This window comes from Xenopus tropicalis, chromosome 5 (assembly GCF_000004195.4).
Source record: "Xenopus tropicalis strain Nigerian chromosome 5, UCB_Xtro_10.0, whole genome shotgun sequence".
NCBI classification, from domain to species: domain Eukaryota; kingdom Metazoa; phylum Chordata; class Amphibia; order Anura; family Pipidae; genus Xenopus; species Xenopus tropicalis.
This window is the reverse complement of record NC_030681.2, coordinates 146,059,301-146,087,297: the sequence shown is the minus strand read 5'-3', so window position 1 is coordinate 146,087,297 and position 27,997 is coordinate 146,059,301. Positions and strand designations below refer to the sequence as shown.

The window sequence follows — 27,997 nt, the reverse complement described above, 5'->3', positions numbered from 1 at the left end:
ACCGAGGAGAGGCAATGTGGTGTTATTGTAACCACCTTTATTCTCAATGTAACCAAACTGCAAAAAAAATCCCAACACACATACAAATGCACATCACTTGCCTGCCCCCCCCCAATATTCCCCCCCCCCCTGCCGCACTTCCACGCCACAGTTATTCTCCATTTGTTTGCTGCCCATTGACGGGTAATCCAAGTGTGAAGCTCCGCTGGGAAGGTTTCCATGTGCTCAGCTCCTTCACTTCTTGCTTTGCTTCTTCCCAGTTCTGCTTGGCCTCCTTCTCTCTGTATGGGACCCTAGTGATAAAGGGACACGCAACGTTACTAAAGTCACATGTCTCATGTACCAGCTTGTAAAAATGCCTGTAAATGTTCATTTAGGAACGCAAGTGCAAAAATCTTACATAAGGGAGTGTTTCTGTAGAACTGTGTATAAGAGAATATCTATAACACCAATGGTTTTTTTCTTATGGGTTGTTCCTGCTTAATACAGGTGCAGGTATGGGATTCGTTATCCGGAAACCTGTTATCCAGAAAGTTCCAAATTACGGAAAGGCTGTCTCCCATAGACTCCATTTTTAACAAATGATTCTAATTTTTAGAAATGATTCCCTTTTGTCTGTAATAATAAAACAGTACCTGTACTTGATCCCAACTAAGATATAATTACCCCTTATTGGGGGCAGAACAGCCCTATTGGGTTTATTTAATGGTTAAATGATTCCCTTTTCTCTGTAATAATAAAACAGTACCTGTACTTGATCCCAACTAAGATATAATTACCCCTTATTGGGGGCAGAACAGCCCTATTGGGTTTATTTAATGGTTAAATGATTCCCTTTTCTCTGTAATAATAAAACAGTACCTGTACTTGATCCCAACTAAGATATAATTACCCCTTATTGGGGCAGAACAGCCCTATTGGGTTTATTTAATGGTTAAATGATTCCCTTTTCTCTGTAATAATAAAACAGTACCTGTACTTGATCCCAACTAAGATATAATTACCCCTTATTGGGGGCAGAACAGCCCTATTGGGTTTATTTCAGGGTTAAATGATTCCCTTTTCTCTGTAATAATAAAACAGTACCTGTACTTGATCCCAACTAAGATATAATTACCCCTTATTGGGGCAGAACAGCCCTATTGGGTTTATTTCATGGTTAAATGATTCCCTTTTCCCAAATCTTAGTTATATTAGACCATAACCCCCATACCCTGTATCAGGTTCTTGTAAAAAAAATTCTAACACAAAAGGAGGTCTATGGTCGGTGATACCAAAGTCTGTACTCCGCAAGCCTAAAACTATGGAAGGCAAGGGTAAACTACATGCTAAAACTGCATGGCATAGAAGGGGAAGCAATTTACATAACTTTTGTATATTTTTTTTTTCTTGATTTGTGTTTTTTGCACAAAATCTCAATTTTTTCATGTAAAACCACGTAATAACCAAGACAAATACAAACAGAACTATCAGAACATCTAAAAGCTGTTGAAGGCATCTGAGGCTTCTGATCTCTTTCCCGAGCAAAGCAACATCAGAACACTTCTCGGTTTTCCTTCTGAAGGTATATCTAAGGTTTACTTATCCTTTAATATTTCTATAAGAAAAAAACAAAAATGAAAATGAAGGTCTAGTGACTCTTTAAATGTGCCTTAGCTCTGCTGCAGAACACACAGGGCTGAAACGTTGGCAAATCTGGAGCAAGGTTCATAGAAAACCATTTACAGAACAATTAACTCAGGGAGTGAAGATATGAACTAAATGCAAAGAGTGGGTCGTTAGGTAGGGAAAAGTTGCTGGCATTGATCCTATGGTGCAGTAAAATTAATCATGGGAAACCAATGGAAAAAAGAAGCTCATTACCTTTTATAGAGCTGGCAATACGTGAAGTCAATTAGTAGGTATGAACAGTGCTACCCAAGCAGAATGTAAATGGCCTCACAGAGTAATGGATAGGCAGGACCTTTGATTCTTCTCTCATTAAAAGGAAGATATATTCTCATTAAAGAAGGAATTTTGTCTTCAGTTTCCATGAATTAGACAAGGAGCTATGAATGCGCACGTTATTGTTCTTTAGTATTTGGACCTTGGCCATGGCCAGCTCATAACAAGGTTACATATAGGAGACATTATTCATTAGTCACCCTGTTACAGTTCCAGGAAGCACCGGGACATTACGTCATAACCAACTCTCACAACCAAATACTCCATGTATAGCTCAGAAGCAAATGAGCATTCACATTTAATGTCATTCCAGCCCAGAGGGTTTTGAACTTTTTGGGTTGGAGAGTGCTTTTTAGGTCCTACATTTGGTAAGGACCCCCCCCCCCCCTTCCCCTCGGGTGATAGCAGTGTTACAGATATATGAAAAAATGCTGCATCAGTCATAGTTCCAATAATATCAAGGGCAAATAAGTGTTCACTGCAAACCTCATCATAATAGACCTTCAAGCTGGACTTCCAGAAGTTTCAAGGAGAGAGACTCCCTATACCAATGTTATGCTAGAAACCCAAATTCCAGAGACCCTTTGTGAATCTCTATTCTAACTTATAATTCCTAGTTGACAATTTTTAGATATGAAGGGTAAGGCATATACAAACATGGTCTGGGTGTAATTGGGTATGGCGAGGGCGGCTTGGGGGTGGATATCGGTGGATAAGGAACGCTCTTACTCATAATTCAAAGCCTCTATAACAGAAAAGTCATGACATAGACCATATGGCCAAAAGTGTTTGGACACCTTCATCTAAATACAAAAGGTATTAATACGAAGTTAGCTCTTCCCTTGTTGCTATAAAAATGATCTACTACTCGGAAGAGAAGGATTTCCACTTAGTTTTGGAAGAGTGTTGATGGGATTTGCTACTCAGCCACTGGAGCATTAGTGATGTAGGGCAATGATGTTGGGGATCAGACTTGGCTCAGAGCTGGCATTCCAATTCATCCCACAGGTGTTCAGTTGGGTTGAGATCTGGGCCAGTCGAGTTCTTCCACCTCGGCTTACCAATTCTGTATGTACTTCATTTTTTCAAGGGAGGAATATCAGGCTGAAACAGCAACACCACTGCCTCATAGTAGAATGCATGGAATTGTTATTCTACTGGTAGTGTTGTTGTACACTGTAACCATAAGGTTTGCTTTCAATTGAACCAGAGGCCATAAGCAAAACCACGGAAAACATCTCAACATCATTATTTCTCCTTCACCAAATTTTAATGTTGGCATTATCCATTTAGATATCTGCCAAACACAGAATTTAAGATCAGACAGCCAAATGATGAAATTACATTTATGATTCCAGAGGACACTTTCCACTGTTCCAAAGTCAAATGGTGGGGAACATTACCGTGCTCCAGCCGACTTGTGGCATAATATGTCTGTTTGCTTCTCACCACACATTATAAAACCCCATACTACATATAAATAGTTCTTATGCTGACACTGGCTCCATAGACAGCTTGGAACTCAGCAGTGAGTGCTGCAATTGAGGACTTTAAGTAATTTTAGACAAAGTGTGCCTGAAAACTTGATACCTATAGGGCAATATAACTGGAGATACAGTATAGTGTACCTTCTACTTTACAACTAGACAATACTAGCATTGCTAGCAATCAACTCAGAGTCCCATGGCCTTAATATAGTCATGGAACTCCTTAGTGACTCCTAACATCTCTATATATATTAACAAGAGGCTAGATTGTTCCCTTTGTATATGTATTCGTAGAGGTTTAACTTGACATGGGCAGGGCCCACACCATATGGTTAAACAAAAATGCCCTTGCATCCCCACCCTGTAAGCATATCATTTGGCATGGGTCTGAGGGAAACAAGTCTTTGTCTTGTCCCCATCTCGCCCGGATCTGCTTCCCCCATTGTTACACCGTAGTATTTTCCCTTACTAGCGGGGATCAGCACACAATACTCTTTCATTCAGACCTTCCATCATTGTTCTAGGTGATGAACATTATTCTCAGCTTCTATAGCAGCCTCTTATCATGTAGATCTAGGGTCCCCAAACTTTTTAACACATGAGCCACATTTGAATGTAAAAGGAGTTGGGGAGCAACACAAGAGGCAGGAAAAGAGGTACCAAATAAGGGCTGTGATTATCAGTCTGGTAGCCCCTATATGGACTGGCAGCCCAAAGGAGGATCTATTTGGTAGTACACCTGGTTTTTATGCAACCAAAACTTGCCTCCAAGCCAGGAATTCAAAAATAAGCACCTGCTTTGAGGCCACTGGGAGCAACATCCAAGGGGTTGGGGAGCAACATGCTGTTCCCTAGGCACTGACTGGGGATCACTGGTGTAGAACAAGGGATCTATGTGACCAAGTTAGAACAGGTCAAATAATTCAAGTATATATAGGTATCACCGGGGGAGGGCCCAAAAATTCTTCTTGATTTTTCTCATCAAATTTTTCAAATGAGTAATGTCACTGAGATTTCTCAGCAAGTCTTGTGAATTCTCGAGAATAAGCAAAGATAGATTTCCACTCATAAATATAGCGATGTGCCCATAGGTTTTAATGCATCTGGACAGGGTCAGTCTCCCAAATGTATTCATTAATACAACATTTGCGATAATATATGAGAAAACCCCATGAATAGAAATAAATTTCAATCGGAAGGAGAAAATTTTCATGTCAGCCTTGGTCATTTGTCCCTTTAGTAGGTCAAGATCTAGAAGAACTTTAGGAGACATTGTTATGGCACAGAAAAGGGATCCCTACAACAGGGCTAAATATTCTGTATATTGAGTACGTACCGAGGATTTGGGGGCATTTTCTGCAGTGGGATGAACGTATCTGCTCTCACTCTATACGAGTCCCTGGAAGACAAGAGGAATAGACTGTAACTTACTGTAGGGATGGATGGCTCATCTGCAGCGAGAGGCATTCATCTGAGCAATTAGGGTTTAGAGAGAAAGTCTGAGGAACCAAAGAGCCGCTCATTAGTAAAGCAGCCAGATTGCTTTGCACATAAAACTTCTGCAGCGTCGGCATTTCCATAATCACGTTACCACTCCACACTACCACTCCAGCAGAAACTCTGAGCCTGCAAAAATGTGACTTTCATGCTGATACAGATAAATAACTGCCTGAAATGTATGAATATGTATATAAACACTGGGGCAGACATCTGCTAATAAGGGGGAAATTGCTGTTCTACTTTTATTCCATTGTGACTTCCATACTGGCGCCTAGTGACTTAACCCCTAGCAACTGCAAGTCTGGTCTGAACTGTCAAGATTAAGGCATCCATATACTGGTCCAATGCTTTCCAACCAACCATTTCACCGATGGGCCTAAAGGTGGCCATACACAAGCTGATAAATTGGCCCATGTATGGGGCCCTCTGATGAGCCTACCTGACCAATGTAGATCGAGTACCTTTGATTTTCCCGTGTGTTTGAGTACTGAGCTTTGCCTCTGATTTATTTAGGATAACATTATAGTGTTATAGTGCTTTCCTATCTTAGAGCTATATATAAACACTGAGATTTTGACTTTACATCCCCTGACAGTTCATGTCATATGAAGTGACATGTTTTTTACTAAACTGGAACATATATATATCAGTAAATATTTATATGAAAATGGTTTATTTAGATGAAGCAGGGTTTTACATATGAGCTGTTTATGCAATATATTTGATAGGGACCTACATTGTTTGGGGGTATAGTTTTCCTTTACAACAGATTTATCTTGTTTTTATGCAAGCACTCATTCTGACAGGCAATTAATTGTGTTTTAGTTGGAATATTAACAGGTGGTGCCCATAAGTACTGCTCAGGCACAGCGCCTGTCTCTGATTTCTAATAAAAGACCAGCATATGTTCCAGCATCCACATGAAATCCCCTTTCTCTCTATATCAATTGTCTGCTATGTTTCCTATCTCACCTAGTGTCCTTGTGAATCCTGGTACCATCTGATAAGCTCTTAATGTAATTGTACACATTTGATGGCTGCTGTAACTGCTTATCTTTGTATAAGCTTTAAATGGTATCAGTACTGAGATTAAATGGGCTCCCTGCCTTTTTTACACCTCAAAATCTGCCTGCCCTATGCTGCCTGTGTGTGCCATACTCTGCCTGCCCTATGCTGCCTGCCCTATGCTGCCTGTGTGTGCCATACTCTGCCTGCTCTACCCTGCCTGTGTGTGCCATACTCTGCCTGTCCTACACTGCCTGTGTGTGCAATACTCTGCCTGCCATAACCTGACTGTGTGTGTCATACTCTGCCTACCCTATGCTGCCTGTGTGTGCCATACTCTGCTTGCCCAATGCTGCCTGTGTGTACCATACTCTGCCTGCCCTATGCTGCCTGTGTGTGCCATACTCTGCCTACCCTATGCTGCCTGTGTGTGCTATACTGTGCCTGCCCTATGCTGCCTGTGTGTGCCATACTCTGCCTGCCCTATGCTGCCTGTGTGTGCCATACTCTACCTGCCCTATGCTGCCTGTGTGTGCCATACTCTGCCTGCCCTATGCTGCCTGTGTGTGCCATACTCTGCCTGCCCTATGCTGCCTGTGTGTGCCATACTGTGCCTGCCCTATGCTGCCTGTGTGTGCCATACTCTGCCTGCCCTATCCCATCCACCAACCCATTTCCCGTTCTTATCCCCCATATTTCCCCACCCCCAAGTGCCATCACTGCCTGCCTCCAACCTAAAGGCTGGTATTAATAGCAAAAAGAGGTGGCAATCCTACCTGTACACCAATGTGTAAATCTTACACTAGTGACCTACTGAGCATCACATGGGCAGGGCAAATATTTGCACAAAGTAGCAGTTATGGGGCAATGCACAAAGAGTGCCCTAAATTTAATACCTGATGAGTGCAGGGCTCCATTGCGGCACCTCGGTGGGCAGATAACATTAAAGGAGGCCTATAATTTGTTTTCGGACCCGGCTCTCTGTGACCGCCATATAAAGCACAATAACGCCCGGGAATAATACGCACCTGAAACTGATTAGCGGCCTCGTAGATCCAAATTTATGGAAACTGGGGCTGTACTCTGGGCTATGGAAAGGTTTGTCTCCTGGGTTGGAAAAGGGGATTCCATTCCGGGGGTCACGGACTGCAAGACAAGCACAAAGCTGGTATCAATGGCAGGGGGAATGGCAAATCCTGTTCTACAGATGGAATGAGTTATGGGGCCCGGAGGGAACGTATCGCTGCGACGACGCTTAAACCGCCAAGTTAATTTATGGCCGGGCCCAGCCGTTTCTATGGGAAGATCTCTGGCTACTTTAATAATTTATTATGACACACATCTCGGGCTCCTCTTTATGGGGAAGATTAAACTCTCCTTTATGTTTGGTGGGCAATAAAGGCCCAAGGACGCCGACGCCCTCTGAATAATTATCAGATCATTACGCCACGCGGCAAACAAAAACGCCACTTAGTGGTCTGCAGGGAAGAAATGCGCCGGGTTTTACTCTCACAGCAGGATTATAAAAAAACCATTGTGTATTCAGCTCCGATTCTACCAAGGAGAGTGTTTCAGGCAGACGGGGCCCCTGGGGCCAATGTAGGGTTTTAATATACTCTGCACATAAAGAAACTTTATAATATACTGTATATGCAAACAAACAAACACATAAATGCCACTGCAATGAATGCTACAGCACAGGCATCAGGATGCACAAGCTGTAATTCAATATATATTAGGTACCTATCTAGTGCTACCAACCCCTATTTCTGTAGGGAAATGAGAGCAGGGCAGGCAGTAACCCTTCCAACACTTTCCCCTGTCTCTGCCCCTATATATTAGGTACCTACCTAGTGCTACCAACCCCTATTTCTGTAGGGAAATGAGAGCAGGGCAGGCAGTAACCCTTCCAACACTTTCCCCTGTATCTGCCCCTATATATTAGGTACCTACCTAGTGCTACCAACCCCTATTTCTGTAGGGAAATGAGAGCAGGGCAGGCAGTAACCCTTCCAACACTTTCCCCTGTCTCTGCCCCTATATATTAGGTACCTACCTAGTGCTACCAACCCCTATTTCTGTAGGGAAATGAGAGCAGGGCAGGCAGTAACCCTTCCAACACTTTCCCCTGTATCTGCCCCTATATATTAGGTACCTACCTAGTGCTACCAACCCCTATTTCTGTAGGGAAATGAGAGCAGGGCAGGCAGTAACCCTTCCAACACTTCCCCTGTCTCTGCCCCTTTCCCCATTTCTCGTTTCCTATATATTGGACACCAATTTAGTGCTACCAATTAGTGATGAGTGAATTTTTTCGGCAGGCATGGATTCGCTGTGAAATTCAGCATTTCGCCATTGGCATAAGTTCACCGTGGCAAATAATGGAAAAAGTCACGGTCGCATAAAAAAAGTGGCAGTCGCTGCAAATATGTCACGGTCGCATAAATAAACACGTTTGTATCAAAAAAGTCGTACACACCAAAAGAAGTCACATGATAGACGCGGTTTGCAAATTTTTTGCCATTTTGCTCATTTTTCGGCAGTTTTGCCAATTTTTTGGCAAAGGAAAACGGGGCAGATTCGCTCATTACTACTACCAATCCCTATTTCTACTAGGGCAGCCAGCATTTTATATTCCCAGGGCTGTGTTTCCTTTATAAAACCATATGGGCAGGTTAATGGGCTCCTGGTAGGGCACCAGTGCATGTAAATGCTGCAAAGCTCTGCGTAACACATAGATTATACCAATACCATGGTACAAGCCAGAGTGTTAGCCCAGGGCGCCCTCTGCTGGCAATCTGATACCATTACTATGAACTACTCAGTGTGCAGAGATCTATAGAGATTGGTCATCACTTGCCTCTGTTCCCAGGGATATCCTACTGTCCTGTCGCTGCAAATGCACCAACTGAATATCATTCCAGCACCCTTATAAGTTATGAACAGCCTCAGTGAGCAGGGCCACCATCAGAAACTTTGGGGGTCCCACACAGGTTATTTATATGGCTACTCTATAATAACCAGATCATATAAATAGTTAAAGTGAATAATTAAGTAGCTAATAAGTCGGTTCATTATGGGCATTTACCTTAAGTTTTTTAATTCAGTGGGGGTCAGTGGAGTTTATCCCTGCAAAGCTTCTCGGCATTTGCTTGATACACAAGTTACTTACTTTTTAGGCAGTTTTTGTGGAAGTTACATAAATTGTGTAAGTTTCGGCAAAAGTTCATGTGCAACTTACACAGTTTGCATAACTTTTGCGACCAGGCTCCCTTACAAAAGAAGATTTCACGGGCGCCAGCACAATTGTACCTCCTCTTCCCCGCTGAAGGTGGCCCTGTCAGTGAGCACAGCAGTATTTCCTACTTTTACTTACCCTTTTTCTTTTTCCCAAAGCAAGTATCCAGCTGCTGTACATCCAGTGAAGCGCGGTTTCCCAAGTGCCTCCCTTCAAACGCACAGCGCTTCCCAAGGTGGTACGTGAAGGGTAACCCTGAAGTGGGATAAAAGCTCCACTCGGACCCCATATCTCCAGGGCCTGGTGGGGAACAAATATCCACAATTATTATAAATATATAAAGCACCAACATATGGCACAGCACTGTACAACAGAAGGGTGTGTATATGTGTATTACATACAGATACCCCCCTATGGGATACTAATGCAGGCATAGGAATCACTGAGGGGCTGGTTATATGAAGGCCCTAGGTACTGTATCTATGTACCTATAAGGATTACCCTTATGGTTGGAAATAGGAAATTGCCCATTGGTGTGTAGGGACCCATAGGGTTAATATTCCCCTATGGCTTGAACACTTATTAGTTGCTTGTTACCAGGCGAACCCCATTGTATCTATTTAGTATTTACATATGCCTCTGTTATTGGCCCATAGGATAGACCTCTCCCTACTACACTTTAATATAGTGTTAGCAAAGGCGGGGATCTTCCTTCTTGGCCTTCAGTAGTTGACCTGTGTGGATGTGTTCCAAGAAGCCTGGGATCCACACAGCCCAGAAGTGTTCCGCCCTAAGGGAAGTCAGGGACCCCGTGAACAAGGTTATCTAGAGCAGGTTAACTGTTTCATATCACTCTCTAGGAAAGTGAGTCAGTCAGTACTTAACTAGAAAGAGCAGCATCTTGGCTCCAACCAGGCTAGGATAGTTAAGGAGTAGTCTCCTAAAGGCTCTGCTGCCTTAGTGAAGGGGCCACAGTAGGGACAAGGGTATCAGGCTATTCTATCCCTGATCCATGTCTGCTGTAGGGTGGATAACCCTGAGGATATTCTATACTGCCCTTGCTATTCCCCTTGGTGGTGCATCTGTGCTCTGGCTTTATCATCCGTTGTACCTGCTGAATATTTACTGTACCTCTATCCAATTGTGAGTATTAACAACCCTGAAATCGGATCATTTGTCTTGAACAAATTAAATGTTAATTCAGTTTTACTGCAAATAGCTCCTGGCATCCTTATTATCTTTTATTCCATCAATACACTTATATTTGCAGTTAAGAGGTATAGTTCAGCCACACCATTCCTAACATAATGCTTCCCATCCTGTGGAAGAGGAGTCCAATGTACCCCAATGCTCTATCACTACGCAAGTAATAGAGCACTAAGGAAAATACAAATATTTCCTTTTGGGATCTGGCTGTGCCCTGTACCTAGCACTGGATTGGTGGGTGCAAAGCAGCTCAGTGTGGGCCCCAGAGGGGTGGATGGGGGCCTCTGGGGTAGCAGCTAAAGTTGCCACCTTTCCATGGGCCCCTTAGCAGCCAATGACAGCTGGAAATACCGTCTGGGTGGCAACCTTAGTAGCAGCCCCAGGGCATTTACTAACAACTGGCCGTGATTTGATTATAGTGTTGTACCTGCTATAGGCTAATGAAAGCTAATTGCTGATTGGTTGCTACAGGTAACTGCACAGAGGCAGATTTGCACCCTTTCACTAATGCCTAGTGCTTATTCCCTTTATGCATCTTTACCGAAACATAACGCCCTATAAAGGGGAAGTTCACCTTTACAATAACTTTTATTATGCTGGAATTATTGCAAACAACGTTTTATCTGGTCTTCATTATTTATTTTCATGGTTTATATTTTATTTGCTTATTTTTCTTTGCCGGCTTCCAACTGTTTATTTTCATTTCAATTTCAAAAGTGCTTCTTTGTTGCTAGGGTAATTAACCTCTAGCAACCAAAAATTCCAAACCTAGAACAAAGTCATTTAAAAAAATGCAAATTGTCCTAGATGTCATATATGTAAATATTAAGGTGTATTTCCCCTTTTGATATAATTTTAGTAGTATGTGCTATTGGGTAATCCTAAATAGAAAACTGCCATTTTAGGTACTAAGGGCCGCCCCCTGGGATCATATGATTCACGGTGCCCACAAACAAACCAAGGGCACACATACATGCTAGGCCCCATCAGCCAATGAATGGACAGAGTTCTGCCTTTTACTCCCACACTACAGTTAGAGCTGCATCACTTCCTGTCAGCTGATCTCTGAGGGAGCACACAGCCCATCACAAAATGGCGGATCAAGGGAAAGATATAAAAGGGCGTTATTTACTGATATATATATATGTTCGTTTGGCGAGATTCTGTAATAGGCCACTTAATATGATATAAACTATCTGTTGTTTAAGTATTTATTCTGGGGGTATAATTTTCCCTTAATACTCAAAGGCAATGCCCTGATTTGTCATGACTCATGTGTATGAACATGGCACTAAGGCTGGGCATTACGGGCATAAATAATGCAGGTACTGATAGGTAGAGTTAAGATACAGAAACACACAGGGCACACACTATCTTTGCTGGCACCAACTATGTGAATTGTGACGTCAGCCATCAGTATCCTGTTACTGTGCATGACATGGCTCATTCCTTATTTATCACGGTTTTTTCTGCTGTAACAGAATAGCTGAGGTTGAAAAAAGACTCCAGCCCATTAAGTTCAGGCCCAGTGCTCTATGCATTTCTAAAAAGGCGTCTGACCCTTTCTAAGAGTTACCTAGTATATCTGCCAGCCCATTGGCTTCTGGGAGAGCAAATAACAGCCCCACCATTAATTGACAAGCCCTGACTTCTTGGGGGTCCGTGTTACTCACTTGGTCCTTGCCGCATAAGTCTGATCCTATCTGGAAACTTCATATCTTTTATGTGAGGAAAGGGAGCATCGGAATATCGAGGGGAGGGCAACCATCTTGCGCTCGGCTTCCAGTCTAGGTCTGAGCTGTCGGGACAGAGAACATCCGTCAGTTTGTATGGGAGAGTATAACAACAAAGCGCATGTAGCAATGTATATGGCAATGCACACTTCCAACTTAAATTAGCTTCGTGTGTAACACAGTTAACTCAAATACAGGTATGGAATCCCTTATCCGGAAACCTGTTATCCAGAAAGATCTGAATTACAGAAAGCCTGTCTCCCATAGACTCAATTTTAATCAAATAATTCAGAATTTTAAAACTGATTTCCTTTTTCTCTGTAGTAATAAAACGGTACCTTGTAATTAATCCCAACTAAGATATAATTACCCCTTATTGGGGGCAGAACAGCCCTATTGGGTTTATTTAATGGTTAAATGATTCCCTTTTCCCTGTAATAATAAAACAGTACCTGTACTTGATCCCAACTAAGATATAATTACCCCTTATTGGGGGTATAACAGCCCTATTGGGTTTATTTAATGGTTAAATGATTCCCTTTTCTCTTGAATAATAAAACAGTACCTGTACTTGATCCCAACTAAGATATAATTACCCCTTATTGGGTGCAGAACAGCCCTATTGGGTTTATTTCATGGTTAAATGATTCCCTTTTCTCTGTAATAATAAAACAGTACCTGTACTTGATCCCAACTAAGATATAATTACCCCTTATTGGGGGCAGAACAGCCCTATTGGGTTTATTTAATGGTTAAATGATTCCCCTTTCTCTGGAATAATAAAACAGTACCTGTACTTGATCCCAACTAAGATATAATTACCCCTTATTGGGGCAGAACAGCCCTATTGGGTTTATTTAATGGTTAAATGATTCCCCTTTCTCTGGAATAATAAAACAGTACCTGTACTTGATCCCAACTAAGATATAATTACCCCTTATTGGGGGCAGAACAGCCCTATTGGGTTTATTTAATGGTTAAATGATTCCCCTTTCTCTGGAATAATAAAACAGTACCTGTACTTGATCCCAACTAAGATATAATTACCCCTTATTGGAGCAAAACAATCCTGTTGGGGTAAATTAATGTTTTATTGATTTTTTAGTAGACTTAAGGCAGGGATCCCCAACCTTTTATACCCATGAGCCACATTCAAATGGAAAAAGTGTTGGGGAGCAACACATGCATAAAAAAAGTTCTGGGGATGCCAAATGAGAACTATGGTTGGCTATTTGGTAGCCCCTATGGGACTGGCAGCCTACAGAAGGCTCTTTTTGGCATTTAACTGGGTTTTTATGCAACCAAAACTTGCCTCCAATCCATAAATTCACAATAAACACCTGCTTTGGGGCCACTGGGAGCAACATTCAAGGGGTTGGTGAGCAACATGTTACTCCTGAGCCATTGGTTGGGGATCACTGACTTAAGGTAAGACCCCTTATCCGGAATTCCCTTGGTCTCAAGCATTCTGGATAACTGGTCCTATACCTGTATATGAATATTTGCCAAATATCTCTGATCTGCAAGAGGTTAAACTCCTGACAGGAAAATTAATTTGGATTGTACCAATATACTGACCAGGGGTGCAACAACAAGTTATAGGTTATAAATAGTTTCTGACAGGCCAGCAAACTTCTGTGTATAAATCATAGCTAAACACTGAGTAGAATCTTTGCCAGACTATAGTCCTTAATGGACTTTTCCCTAAACCCCTTATATGTTCTGTCATTTGGTCTGGTCCCTCCTCAGTGAGCTCCACAGAAGAGACAAGATGGCTGTTACTGCTCTAATCACTTCAATAGTTTTATAGTTGATTTCTAAAGCAATTTCTTATAGCAACTTCATGATTTTAGCAGTTCTTGCAGCGTGTAGCATACTACTAAAAGTTTGTAATGAAGACATGCAGAGCACATGTATCCAAAATGGCCGCTGTGGGACAAAAACGGTATGATTTATTCCTCACACTGTCACCTGTTGTGATTTTCCTATCTGTGCTGAGATGGATATATGGCAATGTGTCAGATATTTCAGCTATGCTGCAGTTCCTCCCAGTTTTATAAATCCTGTAATATGTTAATAGGGATATACTGAATTAACTGCCTGTTGTATTGTAGGTGGGCTGGTGGCCTGGTCATGTACCTGAAAGTGGCGGTGTTCTCCCTACTGTTTTACAGGTATTATTATTATTATTACTATTAACATTTATTTATAAAGCACCAACATACCCCGCATCGCTGTACAATAAGTGGGTTTCATACATTGGACATACAGAGTAACATATAAAGCAACCAATAACCGATACAAGAGGTGAAGAGAGCCCTGCCCAAAAGAGCTTACAATCTACAAGGAGACATACAGAGTAACATATAAAGCAACCAATAACCGATACAAGAGGGGAAGAGAGCCCTGCCCAAAAGAGCTTACAATCTACAAGGAGACATACAGAGTAACATATAAAGCAATCAATAACTGATACAAGAGGGGAAGAGAGCCCTGCCCAAAAGAGCTTACAATCTACAAGGAGACATACAGAGTAACATATAAAGCAATCAATAACCGATACAAGAGGGGAAGGGAGCCCTGCCCAAAAGAGCTTACAATCTACAAGGAGACATACAGAGTAACATATTAAGCAATCAATAACTGATACAAGAGGGGAAGAGAGCCCTGCCCAAAAGAGCTTACAATCTACAAGGAGACATACAGAGTAACATATAAAGCAACCAATAACCGATACAGGAGGGGAAGAGAGCCCTGCCCAAAAGAGCTTACAATCTACAAGGAGACATACAGAGTAACATATAAAGCAACCAATAACCGATACAGGAGGGGAAGAGAGCCCTGCCCAAAAGAGCTTACAATCTACAAGGAGACATACAGAGTAACATATAAAGCAACCAATAACCGATACAGGAGGGGAAGAGAGCCCTGCCCAAAAGAGCTTACAATCTACAAGGAGACATACAGAGTAACATATAAAGCAATCAATAACCGATACAGGAGGGGAAGAGAGCCCTGCCCAAAAGAGCTTACAATCTACAAGGAGACATACAGAGTAACATATAAAGCAACCAAAAACCGATACAGGAGGGGAAGAGAGCCCTGCCCAAAAGAGCTTACAATCTACAAGGAGACATACAGAGTAACATATAAAGCAACCAATAACCGATACAGGAGGGGAAGAGAGCCCTGCCCAAAAGAGCTTACAATCTACAAGGAGACATACAGAGTAACATATAAAGCAATCAATAACCGATACAGGAGGTGAAGAGAGCCCTGCCCAAAAGAGCTTACAATCTACAAGGAGACATACAGAGTAACATATAAAGCAACCAATAACCGATACAGGAGGGGAAGAGAGCCCTGCCCAAAAGAGCTTACAATCTACAAGGAGACATACAGAGTAACATATAAAGCAATCAATAAGCGATACAAGAGGTGAAGAGAGCCCTGCCCAAAAGAGCTTACAATCTACAAGGAGACATACAGAGTAACATATAAAGCAATCAATAACCGATACAAGAGGGGAAGAGAGCCCTGCCCAAAAGAGCTTACAATCTACAAGGAGACATACAGAGTAACATATAAAGCAACCAATAACCGATACAAGAGGGGAAGAGAGCCCTGCCCAAAAGAGCTTACAATCTACAAGGAGACATACAGAGTAACATATAAAGCAATCAATAACCGATACAAGAGGTGAAGAGAGCCCTGCCCAAAAGAGCTTACAATCTACAAATGTTTATATTCACTTGTTGAAATATCTGTTATGTAAAATCCACTATACGATCACTGTTCTTGTTCTATGACTCCTCAGTGCATTAGCTCCACAGAAGTGGTAAGACCTGGCTGTTACTGCTCTGATCAGTATAGTTTTATAGTTGATTTTTAAGGTTATTTCTTTACTGCAGCAGCCTGTTTACCATCAGCTATTGCAATTTCATGGTTTTAGCAGTTATTGCAGCATGTACTATACTATCAAACGTTTGTAATGAAGACAGGCAGAGCACATGTATCCAAAATGGCTGCTGTGGGACAAAAACTGTATGATTTATGCTAACACTGTCACCTGTTGTGATTTGCCTATTGTACTGTGCTGAGATGGATATATGGCAATGTGTCATGTATTTCAGATATGGTGGAGTTCCTCCACCATATCTGAAATCCTGTAATATGTTAATAGGGATATACTGAATGAACTGCCTTGTTGTATTGTAGGTGGGCTGGTGGCCTGGTCATGTACCTGAAAGTGGCGGTGTTCTCCCTACTGTTTTACAGGTATGTTTATATTAACTTGCAGAAATTTAGTGTAAAATCCACTATACAATCACTATTCTTGTTCTATGACTCCTCAGTGCATTAGCTCCACAGAAGACGTGGGCTGGTTGCCTTGGGATGTACCTAAAATAGTTGTCCCTACAGGTCCACAGACAGGTCCACACCAATAAAATGATATAAAGTTACAGTATCTCTGCCTCATGTATTCAAGTCCCCTTGCCTGCTGCTGTGACTATCCCTATGCTGGCTGAGTGTGTGAACCATATGGTCACGTGGGTCGGTGCAAGAGAAAGGCGGGTTACATATGTATGGAGCCCTAGGAAACTACATCATTCTCACAAAGTGCTTACATTTCAGTTGTTGCTCATCTGGTGGCTTTCCCCATTGTGACGTCAGCATGCATGTCCCCAGAGCAGCACAGGGAGCTGGGTTTATTGGGTTAACTTTATGACCCTAAAGAAGAAAGAGGCAGACTTACTTGGGATATGAGGGCACCGGGTAGTTAATAGACGGCAGAGCAACTCCATGTTTTCTCACCCCAGTGGTCTTATAGTCAGCAGGCTGCAATGAAACTGCTTCGCCACCAGGGGGATACGGAACCTTATTGTCTTCTGCAACTGCAAAGCATTAAAAACAGGTTCTGTCAATTGGTGGGTTGGGGTGGGTCACTCAGCAGCAATAATAAAAGGCCCCCCAGGATCTTATTTCTGTAGATGCACAAACCCCAAGTTAAACTCCCACCAAAGGGCCCTGCCTTGAGGTAAATAAAGCTTCAGTCCTTTATTAGACAGTAGTACCTGAACCTACTGTAAATTTCATTTACCCACAATGCAGTGCATATTGTTAGAATTGCAGTGTGATGGCTGGAGTCGTGCAGTGGGTTGGGTACCCGTGGGTTACCCAAAAGAAAAGCAGGTAGACGGAGGGTTGCAGGTAGGATTTCCAAATGCGGGTGTAGATGTGGGTCAGCAGGTTTTTGAATTATTTATATTTTTATGTAGCAGCTCTCCAGCTTGGATTTTCAGCAGCTATCTGGTTGCTAGAGTCCAGATTATCCTAGCAACCAGGCATTTATTTGAATGAGAGACAGGAATATGAATAGGGGAGGGCCTGAATAGAAAGGCAAGCAATAAAAAATAACAGTAACAATACAATTGTAGCCTCACAGAGCAATAGTTTTTTGGCTGCCGGGGTCAGTGACCCCCATTTGAAAGCTGGAAAGAGGAAAATAATTCAAAAACTATAAAATAGAAAAAATGAAGACCAGTTGCAGAGTTGCTTAGAATCAGCTATTCTATGACATACTAAAAGTTAACTTGAAGGTGAACCTCCCCTTTAAAAGGACCCGCAGTACATACATTTAGGGCAAATGTACTCACATGGCTAAAAACTCCCAAAACTTTCATTTTTTTTTTTTTGGTAATTTTTTTTCCTGCATTTTACAAAATGTGTTACCACACAAAATGGAGATAGAAAATATTCTCCCCAGAATGAAAATTTCCTATAACTGCCTATAATTCAAAAATTTCTCACAGAAAACAAATTCAAGCGATTTTAACTGGATACTGGAAAACCTGCTACTATTTACCTATACATGATAATAGTTTCAGCTACCACAGTGCATATATACTAAAAATATAAATATTCATTGAAATTATTTTTATACAGGTATGGGATCCATTATCCAGAAACCTGTTATCCAGAAGGCTCTTAATTACAGGAAGGCCATCTCCCATAGACTCCATTTTCATCAAATAATTCATTGGGGTTATTTAACGTTTAAATGATTTTTAGTAAACTAAGGGGCTGATTTACTAATCCACGAATCCGAATCCCGAATGGGAATGAATCGGATTGGAAACGAACATTTTTTCGTCGCCGTCACAACTTTTTCGTGAATTGTCGCGACTTTCTCGTAGCCGTTACGACTTGTGCGAATTGTCGCGACTTTTTTGTATTGAGCGTTAGTAAACAGCGGGCAAACCTTTCCGATTCTTTCGCGACGGCTACGAAAAAGTCGCGACAATTCGCGCAGTTCGTAACGGCTACGAAAAAGTCGTGACGGTGACGAAAAAATCGCAAAATACCGATCATTACGAAAAAAATGCTTTCGGGCGCTTTCGTTCCATTTGTGGATTGGAGGTATGGAGATCCCAAATTATGAAAAGACCCCTTATACGGATAACCCCAGGTCCTGAGCATTCTGGATACCAGATCCCATACTTGTATTTATGTTAAAAGAATGCATTATTTATTTTAATCATAGTTTTAGATTTAAAAAATGTAATTTCTTTGCTGGAGCAAAACCAATAATAATTTCTCCCCCCATGAATTTTCCGGGGGGGGAGTTAGTATTTAGACGGGTGATGCTGTGGGGGAGGCACAGGCACCCGTTAACCTCAATGGTGCCAAAATGTTCTGATAAATTGATAAATTGGTCAGTACATTAAAAAAGTTTCTGACAGTCAAGGAAATGATGATAAATAGCAGAACAGGTGTAACTGCCGGGAACATTACTGGGTTCCCAAGTTCAGTCTGCAATTACTCCCCCCCTTAGTTTAAATATAAAAAACAATTAAAATTTAGGGGAAGAATTTTTCCCTGAATTAGTACGTTACCTTTCTGTGCAAGTTTTGTCATGATGGCAGCTTTGCACCCGCAGGAGCTTAGGGCTCAGCTTGTCCCAGGCGTGGGGCAGACATGGCCCAGTGTGCAACGTGTAAACAGAGCTGCTACTGACGACTGCCCCCCCTCCCCTGCACACCGGCTGGCCGGACAATAGCAGGGACTCTCCAAGGAAACCACAAACGCCATCAAATACAATGGCTGATATACTGATAGCCGGGTGTGTAGGGCCTGTCAGTCTGGAGCTGCACAGTAACATGATAGGGACACACAGCTCAAAGCAGGAAGAACAGGAGGGCCCCCAGGAGCCTGAGCGATGTGCCACTACAGACACAAATACCCACAGTACAGTGCACCAGTGTTATATGGAACCGGGAAAAGGAGAAAAATGGAGAAAAGTCTCAGTACTGTTATTATTAGCTAACCCATGGAACCCATACCATCTTGGCTAATATAATTATACATAAATTTGGAAAGTTCCCACTTAGATTGTAAGCTCCATGGAGCAGAGATCTCCTTCCTACTATGTCTCATACCACAAGGCACTTAATCTATGTGCATTTATACTTATTTATTGCATTTATTATAATACTTGTCCCCCCTTGTGTAATTTTGTATATTATTATTTTATTAATATTAACATTTATTTATAAAGCGCCAACATATTCCGCAGCGCTGTACAATAAGTGGGTTTCATACATTGGACATACAGAGTAACATATAAAGCAATCAGTAACCGATACAGGAGGTGAAGGGAGCCCTGCCCAAAAGAGCTTACAATCTACAAGGAGACATACAGAGTAACATATAAAGCAACCAATAACCGATACAAGAGGGGAAGGGAGCCCTGCCCAAAAGAGCTTACAATCTACAAGGAGACATACAGAGTAACATATAAAGCAATCAATAACCGATACAGGAGGGGAAGAGAGCCCTGCCCAAAAGAGCTTACAATCTACAAGGAGACATACAGAGTAACATATAAAGCAACCAATAACCGATACAGGAGGTGAAGAGAGCCCTGCCCAAAAGAGCTTACACTCTACAAGGAGACATACAGAGTAACATATAAAGCAACCAATAACCGATACAAGAGGTGAAGGGAGCCCTGCCCAAAAGAGCTTACAATCTACAAGGAGACATACAGAGTAACATATAAAACAACCAATAACCGATACAAGAGGTGAAGAGAGCCCTGCCCAAAAGAGCTTACAATCTACAAGGAGACATACAGAGTAACATATAAAACAACCAATAACCGATACAAGAGGTGAAGAGAGCCCTGCCCAAAAGAGCTTACAATCTACAAGGAGACATACAGAGTAACATATAAAACAACCAATAACCGATACAAGAGGTGAAGAGAGCCCTGCCCAAAAGAGCTTACAATCTACAAGGAGACATACAGAGTAACATATAAAGCAACCAATAACCGATACAAGAGGGGAAGAGTGCCCTGCCCAAAAGAGCTTACAATCTACAAGGAGACATACAGAGTAACATATAAAGCAATCAATAACCGATACAAGAGGTGAAGAGAGCCCTGCCCAAAAGAGCTTACAATCTACAAGGAGACATACAGAGTAACATATAAAGCAATCAATAACCGATACAAGAGGGGAAGAGGGCCCTGCCCAAAAGAGCTTACAATCTACAAGGAGACATACAGAGTAACATATAAAGCAACCAATAACCGATACAAGAGGTGAAGGGAGCCCTGCCCAAAAGAGCTTACAATCTACAAGGAGACATACAGAGTAACATATAAAGCAATCAGTAACCGATACAAGAGGGGAAGAGAGCCCTGCCCAAAAGAGCTTACAATCTACAAGGAGACATACAGAGTAACATATAAAGCAACCAATAACCGATACAAGAGGTGAAGGGAGCCCTGCCCAAAAGAGCTTACAATCTACAAGGAGACATACAGAGTAACATATAAAGCAATCAATAACCGATACAAGAGGGGAAGAGAGCCCTGCCCAAAAGAGCTTACAATCTACAAGGAGAAAGGGTTCAGACACAAGGTGTGGGAATGGGTATAAGATTGTACAGTGCTGCGTATCCTTGTAGTGTTTTATCTTAAAGTTATACATACGTACATACTCTTATTTATGCCAAATTCAAGGCTAACTGAAAATGTGCAAACCATACGTAGATGATATTTCTACAACTTGTATTTATGTTATTAGTAGTGATGAGTGAATCTGTCCCGTTTTGCTGCGCTATAAAATTCGCAAAATGACAAATTTGTGAAACGCCTGCGTCTTTTTTTGTTGCCCGTGTCTTTTTTGGCATGACCATGCCCACTTTTGACGCAACTTTTTTTGACACGCGATTAATTTTTCCTGCTGCGAATTTTCACTGCAGTTTCACGAAGCAATTTGCCAATGGCGAAATGCGGAAATTCGCTGCGAATCCATGCTTGGCGAAAAAATTAGCTCATCACTAGTTAATAGCATTTTTTTTTCCTGTTGATAACTGTTCCTGATTTATACTCGCCAGTGAATATAACACTGAAAAGATCAGTTCTCTGGAGGTGGGAATCACTTTGGATAAACGGAAGTTTTGTACCGACAGATTAGTTATGTGCAGGCCGGCCCGATACCCGCGCGACTCGCAGGTTAACTTGCGGGTCGGGCAGGATCAGGCCGACCTCTGCACATCACTTGCAGGTTGCTGGCGGGGAGGGTGAGCAGAAGAGCGCAACACGGGGACCTAACACTGCTGCCTGCCATTTCCGGCTTGTGAATTTTATAGGCGGGTGCCCAATACGCCTCGCCCCTTTTGTGATGTCATTTCGGGACGGGGCTATAAATAGAGTGGAGGAGCCGAGTCGGGTAGGGTAGTGTTGGGAGCGGGCAGGTTAGGGTCGGATGCGGATCAAGATTTTCTCAACCCGCACATCACTACAACAGATACATTTAAATGACTTGCAGTGTAGTTTTCACCCTCTAGGGGTCACTAGAGGTCTCCCTAAAAGCCAGGATTTATAAATCAGCAGAATAATCAGTAATGATGATTTTAAGTAACAACTGTATACGCCAATTTAAGGAAAGAGGTAAATTTCCTAGTGCCAACTGAGACTGAACCATGGCAAAAAAATCCAGTGGGCAAATTCATGTTGGGTCTACAAAACAGAACTAGGGTTGTGACCTGGCCAGTATTTCACGGGCCTATCTGTCAATGTAGTTGCCGCTAAATTTGTAATAACTCTAATCCGCCTTGCTCCCTATTTCCCCTTGGGCCCCCAATGCTTATGTCACAACCCTGCCCCAACTTCACAGACCAATTTGCAATTGGTCTTCGTTTTTTATTATTTGTATTTTTTTAGTTATTTCAGTTTTTGTTCGGTAGCTCCCCAGTTTGGAGTTTCAGCAGCTATCTGGTTGCTAGGGTCCAAAAACCCAGGAAGTGGTTTGAATGAGAGGCTGGAATAGGAACATTAGAGGGACTGAATAGAAAAAGAAGATATAAAAAGTAACAATAACAATAAAACATTTTCATTGAGTCAGAGCCCCCAGGGCAGGGAATAACAAAGGACAGACAAACACTACTTCTAATAGCAATTATATATACAAATAAGCCAAAACCATTGCAAATTTGTAATGAATGTATAATGCAAAGCTGCTTAGAATCCTGTTTTCTTTTATTAGGCTAAAAATTATATTTTAGCTTGACTTGTCTTTTAAGGTGACCTATTTTACCAAGATATATAGAAACTGCTCATTAATTAGGAACTCACTGGGCCCTATACACTCCTGGGCCCCCAGTAAACTCAGGGCCTGCTTCCTTTGTAGTTACTCCCCTGAATATACGACATTATAATGAATATAGCCACGGAACCCTTATGTTTAGTTAACTTATATAGTCACTAGAGGGCGCTGTTCATTATTATTTGCTCTAGCTGTTGCATTTTTACTGTTCTATTTAGCAAGACCCTGAGGCTGGTGTATTTATATTCCACATTCAGAGCCATGGCATGCTGAACTCATACAAAAGAATAAAGGCACTTGGTAGGTTATACTCTGATGTAAAAACTAGTGTAACAAAAGGGCAGACCCAGACCCAGTGGTTGAAGGTGAGAGGCAAGGGAATAGAGTCCTGTGGATTCCTATCTGATAGCCTGGGTCGGACTGGGCAGCCAGGACACCGGGAAAAAACCCTGCCCTAGTGGGCTCCCCCGGTCGCAGGTGTCCCTCCCCTGACGCGTTTCACTTACTTGCGCTGAGGGAAGGATGTCGGGTGGGCCCTGCACCCCCCAGTCTGACCCTGCTGATTTCTATGTATTGGTAGGAAACGGAGCACAGAAGGGTTTGGGCCCTTCAAAGATTTTGCCGTGAATTCCAGAAACATTTCATTATACAACCGACTGATTTACTTAGATGGTTACTGAATTGCAGTACTGCAGTTTACCCACAGTAACCAATCAGAGCTTTGCTTTCATTTTACAACCTGCTTCAGTCCAAACAAAAGGACTTGCTGATTGGCAGCTCAACTTGCATTTGTTCACCGATCAAAACCAACTGCCTACTGGTTTCTGTGTTCAACTGCGCCTGTGCCAATTCACCCTCAAGCGCCATGCATGGATCCATGCTTTCCCTAATAACTTACTATACAAGAAACTATTTGTTTGTATTGTTGCTCGTTCTGACTCCTGAAACAATGCAGCATAAGCTTGAGGAGAAAGGAGAGAACAGAAAGGGATAAATACTGCTTTCAATAGCAATTAGCTTGATAAATACATTTAAAGCTGCTGAAAAATTGCCATTTATATTGAAAGTTGATCAAATACCCTGGCACAGTGGGAATAAAGTAAATCTCACATCAGTGTTTGGCCACTTAGACAGACTTTAGTCCCATTCTGCCAAAGTATTTGGCCAATAAGTGCCAGCTAAAAAAGTGCCCAACGTGCCATCAGCCTTAGGGGCCTATGGAATAATGTGCTGTAATACTAACAATCCTTCCATCTTGGCCACAGCTATTTCTGCTTCCAGCCAAGCTCAGCATCGCAGACATAACAAACCACCAAGCTGCTATTTTTTTTCTGAGCGGAAAATTGTTTCTGGCCAGTTTGGCCGGCGCTAGGCCTGACGCTGGGGCAGCAGAAGGGGAAGCCGCAGGAAATCCGAGCAATTTATTCACAAGGAATCAGAAAAGAATCTGAAACTTGATTTCTGTGCAGAAATGTCAGGAAGCATTATGTGCAGCCTTCATCTCCTGCTCCTGCAATGCCCAGCCGGCCAGCTTTCTGCCCCGCTCAGGGGGTATTAGATATATAGGGTTGCCACCCGTATGCCAGTATGTTAGCGGCTGGGCAGGTAGAAAAGTGGAGCCATGAGAGGAAAGTCTACAGAGACAGGGAGGCTGCTAGTTTTCTTTTGGAGACCCTAATTAGATATTTAAAACCAACTCATACTAGAAGGGGTGCTATACAGTAGGTTCCATGCTACCCCAGCAAGGGCATGTACCAAGGGGCATTTGGGTTGATATGTGGTTGCTGCCATTATGTTTATATGTAGATAAATATTATTTTCCTGAATGAAACAGGCAATGTGCCCGGCATTGTCACTTATTACCGACTGTGCTGGGAGTCCAGGGATCTGAGAGTAAGGTGGGAGGGGCCTTAGAACCACGCACAAGGCAAAGGCGGGATGGGAGCAGGCCTGGATGGGTAATACATGGATTTGGGCAAATGCCAGAGGGGCTGCCATAGACAGTCACTATTTATTGAGCTGGTGGGGGGCTGTTTGGGCCTCTGTGATAGGAGGGTTCAGAGTTAGCTGGGAGGGGCTTAAGAACCACATGCACCAGATAGGAGGGATCTGAAGAGTTAGCTGGGAGGGTCTTAAGAACCACATGCACCAGATAGGAGGGACCTGAAGAGTTAGCTGGGAGGGGCTTAGGAACCACATGCACCAGATAGGAGGGATCTGAAGAGTTAGCTGGGAGGGGCTTAAGAACCACATGCACCAGATAGGAGGGATCTGAAGAGTTAACTGGGAGGGGCTTAGGAACTACATGCACCAGATAGGAGGGATCTGAAGAGTTAGCTGGGAGGGGCTTTAGAACAACGTGCAAGAGATAGGCGGGATCTGAAGAGTTAGCTGGGAGGGGCTTAAAACTACTTGCACCAGATAGGAGGGATCTGAAGAGTTAGCTGGGAGGGGCTTAAAACTACATGCACCAGATAGGAGGGATCTGAAGAGTTAGCTGGGAGGGGCTTAGGAACTACATGCACCAGATAGGAGGGATCTGAAGAGTTAGCTGGGAGGGGCTTTAGAACAACGTGCAAGAGATAGGCGGGATCTGAAGAGTTAGCTGGGAGGGGCTTAAAACTACATGCACCAGATAGGAGGGATCTGAAGAGTTAGCTGGAAGGGGCTTTAGAACAACGTGCAAGAGATAGGCGGGATCTGATGAGTTAGCTGGGAGGGGCTTTAGAACAACGTGCAAGAGATAGGCGGGATCTGAAGAGTTAGCTGGGAGGGGCTTAAAACTACATGCACCAGATAGGAGGGATCTGAAGAGTTAGCTGGGAGGGGCTTTACAACAACGTGCAAGAGATAGGCGGGATCTGATGAGTTAGCTGGGAGGGGCTTTAGAACAACGTGCAAGAGATAGGCGGGATCTGAAGAGTTAGCTGGGAGGGGCTTAAAACTACTTGCACCAGATAGGAGGGATCTGAAGAGTTAGCTGGGAGGGGCTTAGGAACTACATGCACCAGATAGGAGGGATCTGAAGAGTTAGCTGGGAGGGGCTTTAGAACAACGTGCAAGAGATAGGCAGGATCTGAAGAGTTAGCTGGGAGGGGCTTAAAACTACATGCACCAGATAGGAGGGATCTGAAGAGTTAACTGGGAGGGGCTTTAGAACAACGTGCAAGAGATAGGCGGGATCTGATGAGTTAGCTGGGAGGGGCTTTAGAACAACGTGCAAGAGATAGGCGGGATCTGATGAGTTAGCTGGGAGGGGCTTTAGAACAACGTGCAAGAGATAGGCGGGATCTGATGAGTTAGCTGGGAGGGGCTTTAGAACCAAGTGCAAGGGATAGGCAGGATCTGAGAGTTAACTGGGAGCAGGCCTGGACTGGCAATCTGTGGGTACATACTACACCCCCGTATAAAATCCAGGTGGATGGTTGCTATGAAACTTACAAAGGATAAAATATTTTCCATCTTTGAAGTGGTTTATTATAAATCTTTTTGGGCAATATCCTTACTGAGTGCAGCAAATGTGCCAGACCTATACTGGGAACACCCATAAAACACAATAGTGCCGCTCGTCCAAAATAAATCCGCTCTCACTGATGTCATATCTCCCCCGCACATTACTAAGCGTGAGTGTGATATATTGGGAGGATAGAATAAGTCTAGCTTCCTAGGGCTGTGTCATGGCAAGCATAATCCTCTAAGGATTCACACAAGTGCATTGTTACTAACCCGTGACACATGAATAAAAAAATTTAATGTTGTTAGGGACCGGCAACTGCACAGTTTATGTACTCAGCTGCTAGCTAACCTATCACTGGCACAGTAATGGAGGATACAAAATGGGGGGTGTATGTCACTGGCACAGTAGTGGAGGAGCCAAGATGGAGGTTTATGTTAAGGCCACAGTAATGGAGGAGCCAAGATGGAGGTTTATGTTAAGCCCAGCGAAGTGGAGGAGCCAAGATGGAGGTGTATTTCTATGGCACAGTAGTGGAGGAGCCAAGATGGAGGTGTATGTTAAGGCCACAGTAGTGGAGGAGCCAAGATGGAGGTGTATGTCTATGGCACAGTAGTGGAGGAGCCAAGGTGGAAGTGTATGTCTATGGCACAGTAGTGGAGGAGCCAAGGTGGAGGTGTATGTCTATGGCACAGTAATGGAGGAGCCAAGGTGGAGGTGTATGTCTATGGCACAGTAATGGAGGAGCCAAGGTGGCGGTGTATGTCTATGGCACAGTAATGGAGGAGCCAAGGTGGAGGTGTATGTCTATAGCACAGTAGTGGAGGAGCCAAGGTGGAGGTGTATGTCTATGGCACAGTAGTGGAGGAGCCAAGGTGGAGGTGTATGTCTATGGCACAGTAATGGAGGAGCCAAGGTGGAAGTGTATGTCTATGGCACAGTAATGGAGGAGCCAAGGTGGAGGTGTATGTCTATGGCACAGTAATGGAGGAGCCAAGGTGGCGGTGTATGTCTATGGCACAGTAATGGAGGAGCCAAGGTGGAGGTGTATGTCTATAGCACAGTAGTGGAGGAGCCAAGGTGGAGGTGTATGTCTATGGCACAGTAGTGGAGGAGCCAAGGTGGAGGTGTATGTCTATGGCACAGTAATGGAGGAGCCAAGGTGGAGGTGTATGTCTATGGCACAGTAATGGAGGAGCCAAGGTGGAGGTGTATGTCTATGGCACAGTAGTGGAGGAGCCAAGGTGGAGGTGTATGTCTATGGCACAGTAATGGAGGAGCCAAGGTGGAGGTGTATGTCTATGGCACAGTAATGGAGGAGCCAAGGTGGAAGTGTATGTCTATGGCACAGTAGTGGAGGAGCCAAGGTGGAGGTGTATGTCTATGGCACAGTAATGGAGGAGCCAAGGTGGAGGTGTATGTCTATAGCACAGTAGTGGAGGAGCCAAGGTGGAGGTGTATGTCTACGGCACAGAAGTCGACGAGGAGGTAATGGAAGAAGAAAGACAGACAATGCATCAGTCTGAAGTGCCACTATATCCCCACATTGTCTTGCAGGGAAATACCCCAAATTTGCCATATTTACTGTATATTATAAAAAATAATAATATATATATATATATACTGTATATATATATGGTGCCAAAGTCTTCCAAAGGGTTCTAGAATTGTGCCTATGCTAACATATATTTATGGTTTTTATTTTCCCAAGCTGTAAACAAACATAGGGGTCTATTTCTGCAGAATTATATAAATGGCTGTATATCAGACCAGTGTTGGGGTTCGATAGAGTCAGGGAACCATCTGCAAAG

General features: G+C 43.0%; 1 protein-coding gene and 1 long non-coding RNA gene across 2 annotated transcripts in view; one reads left to right on the top strand and one right to left on the bottom strand.

Moving 5' to 3' along the window:
• Positions 1 to 20: 20 nt before the first annotated feature.
• spats1 (spermatogenesis associated, serine-rich 1) lies at positions 21 to 19,146 on the bottom strand. Its single transcript, XM_002935988.5, has 7 exons — positions 19,010 to 19,146; positions 16,870 to 17,008; positions 12,054 to 12,178; positions 9,313 to 9,474; positions 6,965 to 7,082; positions 4,768 to 4,830; positions 21 to 293 (listed from the first exon to the last, which is right to left on the bottom strand). Exons 1-7 carry the CDS (start codon positions 19,029 to 19,031, stop codon positions 152 to 154), a joined length of 771 nt encoding a protein of 256 aa, XP_002936034.2. The 5' UTR covers positions 19,032 to 19,146; the 3' UTR covers positions 21 to 151.
• Positions 16,118 to 27,997, top strand: part of LOC116411091 — a 39,715-nt gene continuing 27,835 nt past the window's right edge. The window contains exon 1 of the long non-coding RNA XR_004222836.1: positions 16,118 to 16,391. This is a non-coding gene — a long non-coding RNA (uncharacterized LOC116411091). The remainder of the gene's footprint in view (positions 16,392 to 27,997) is intronic.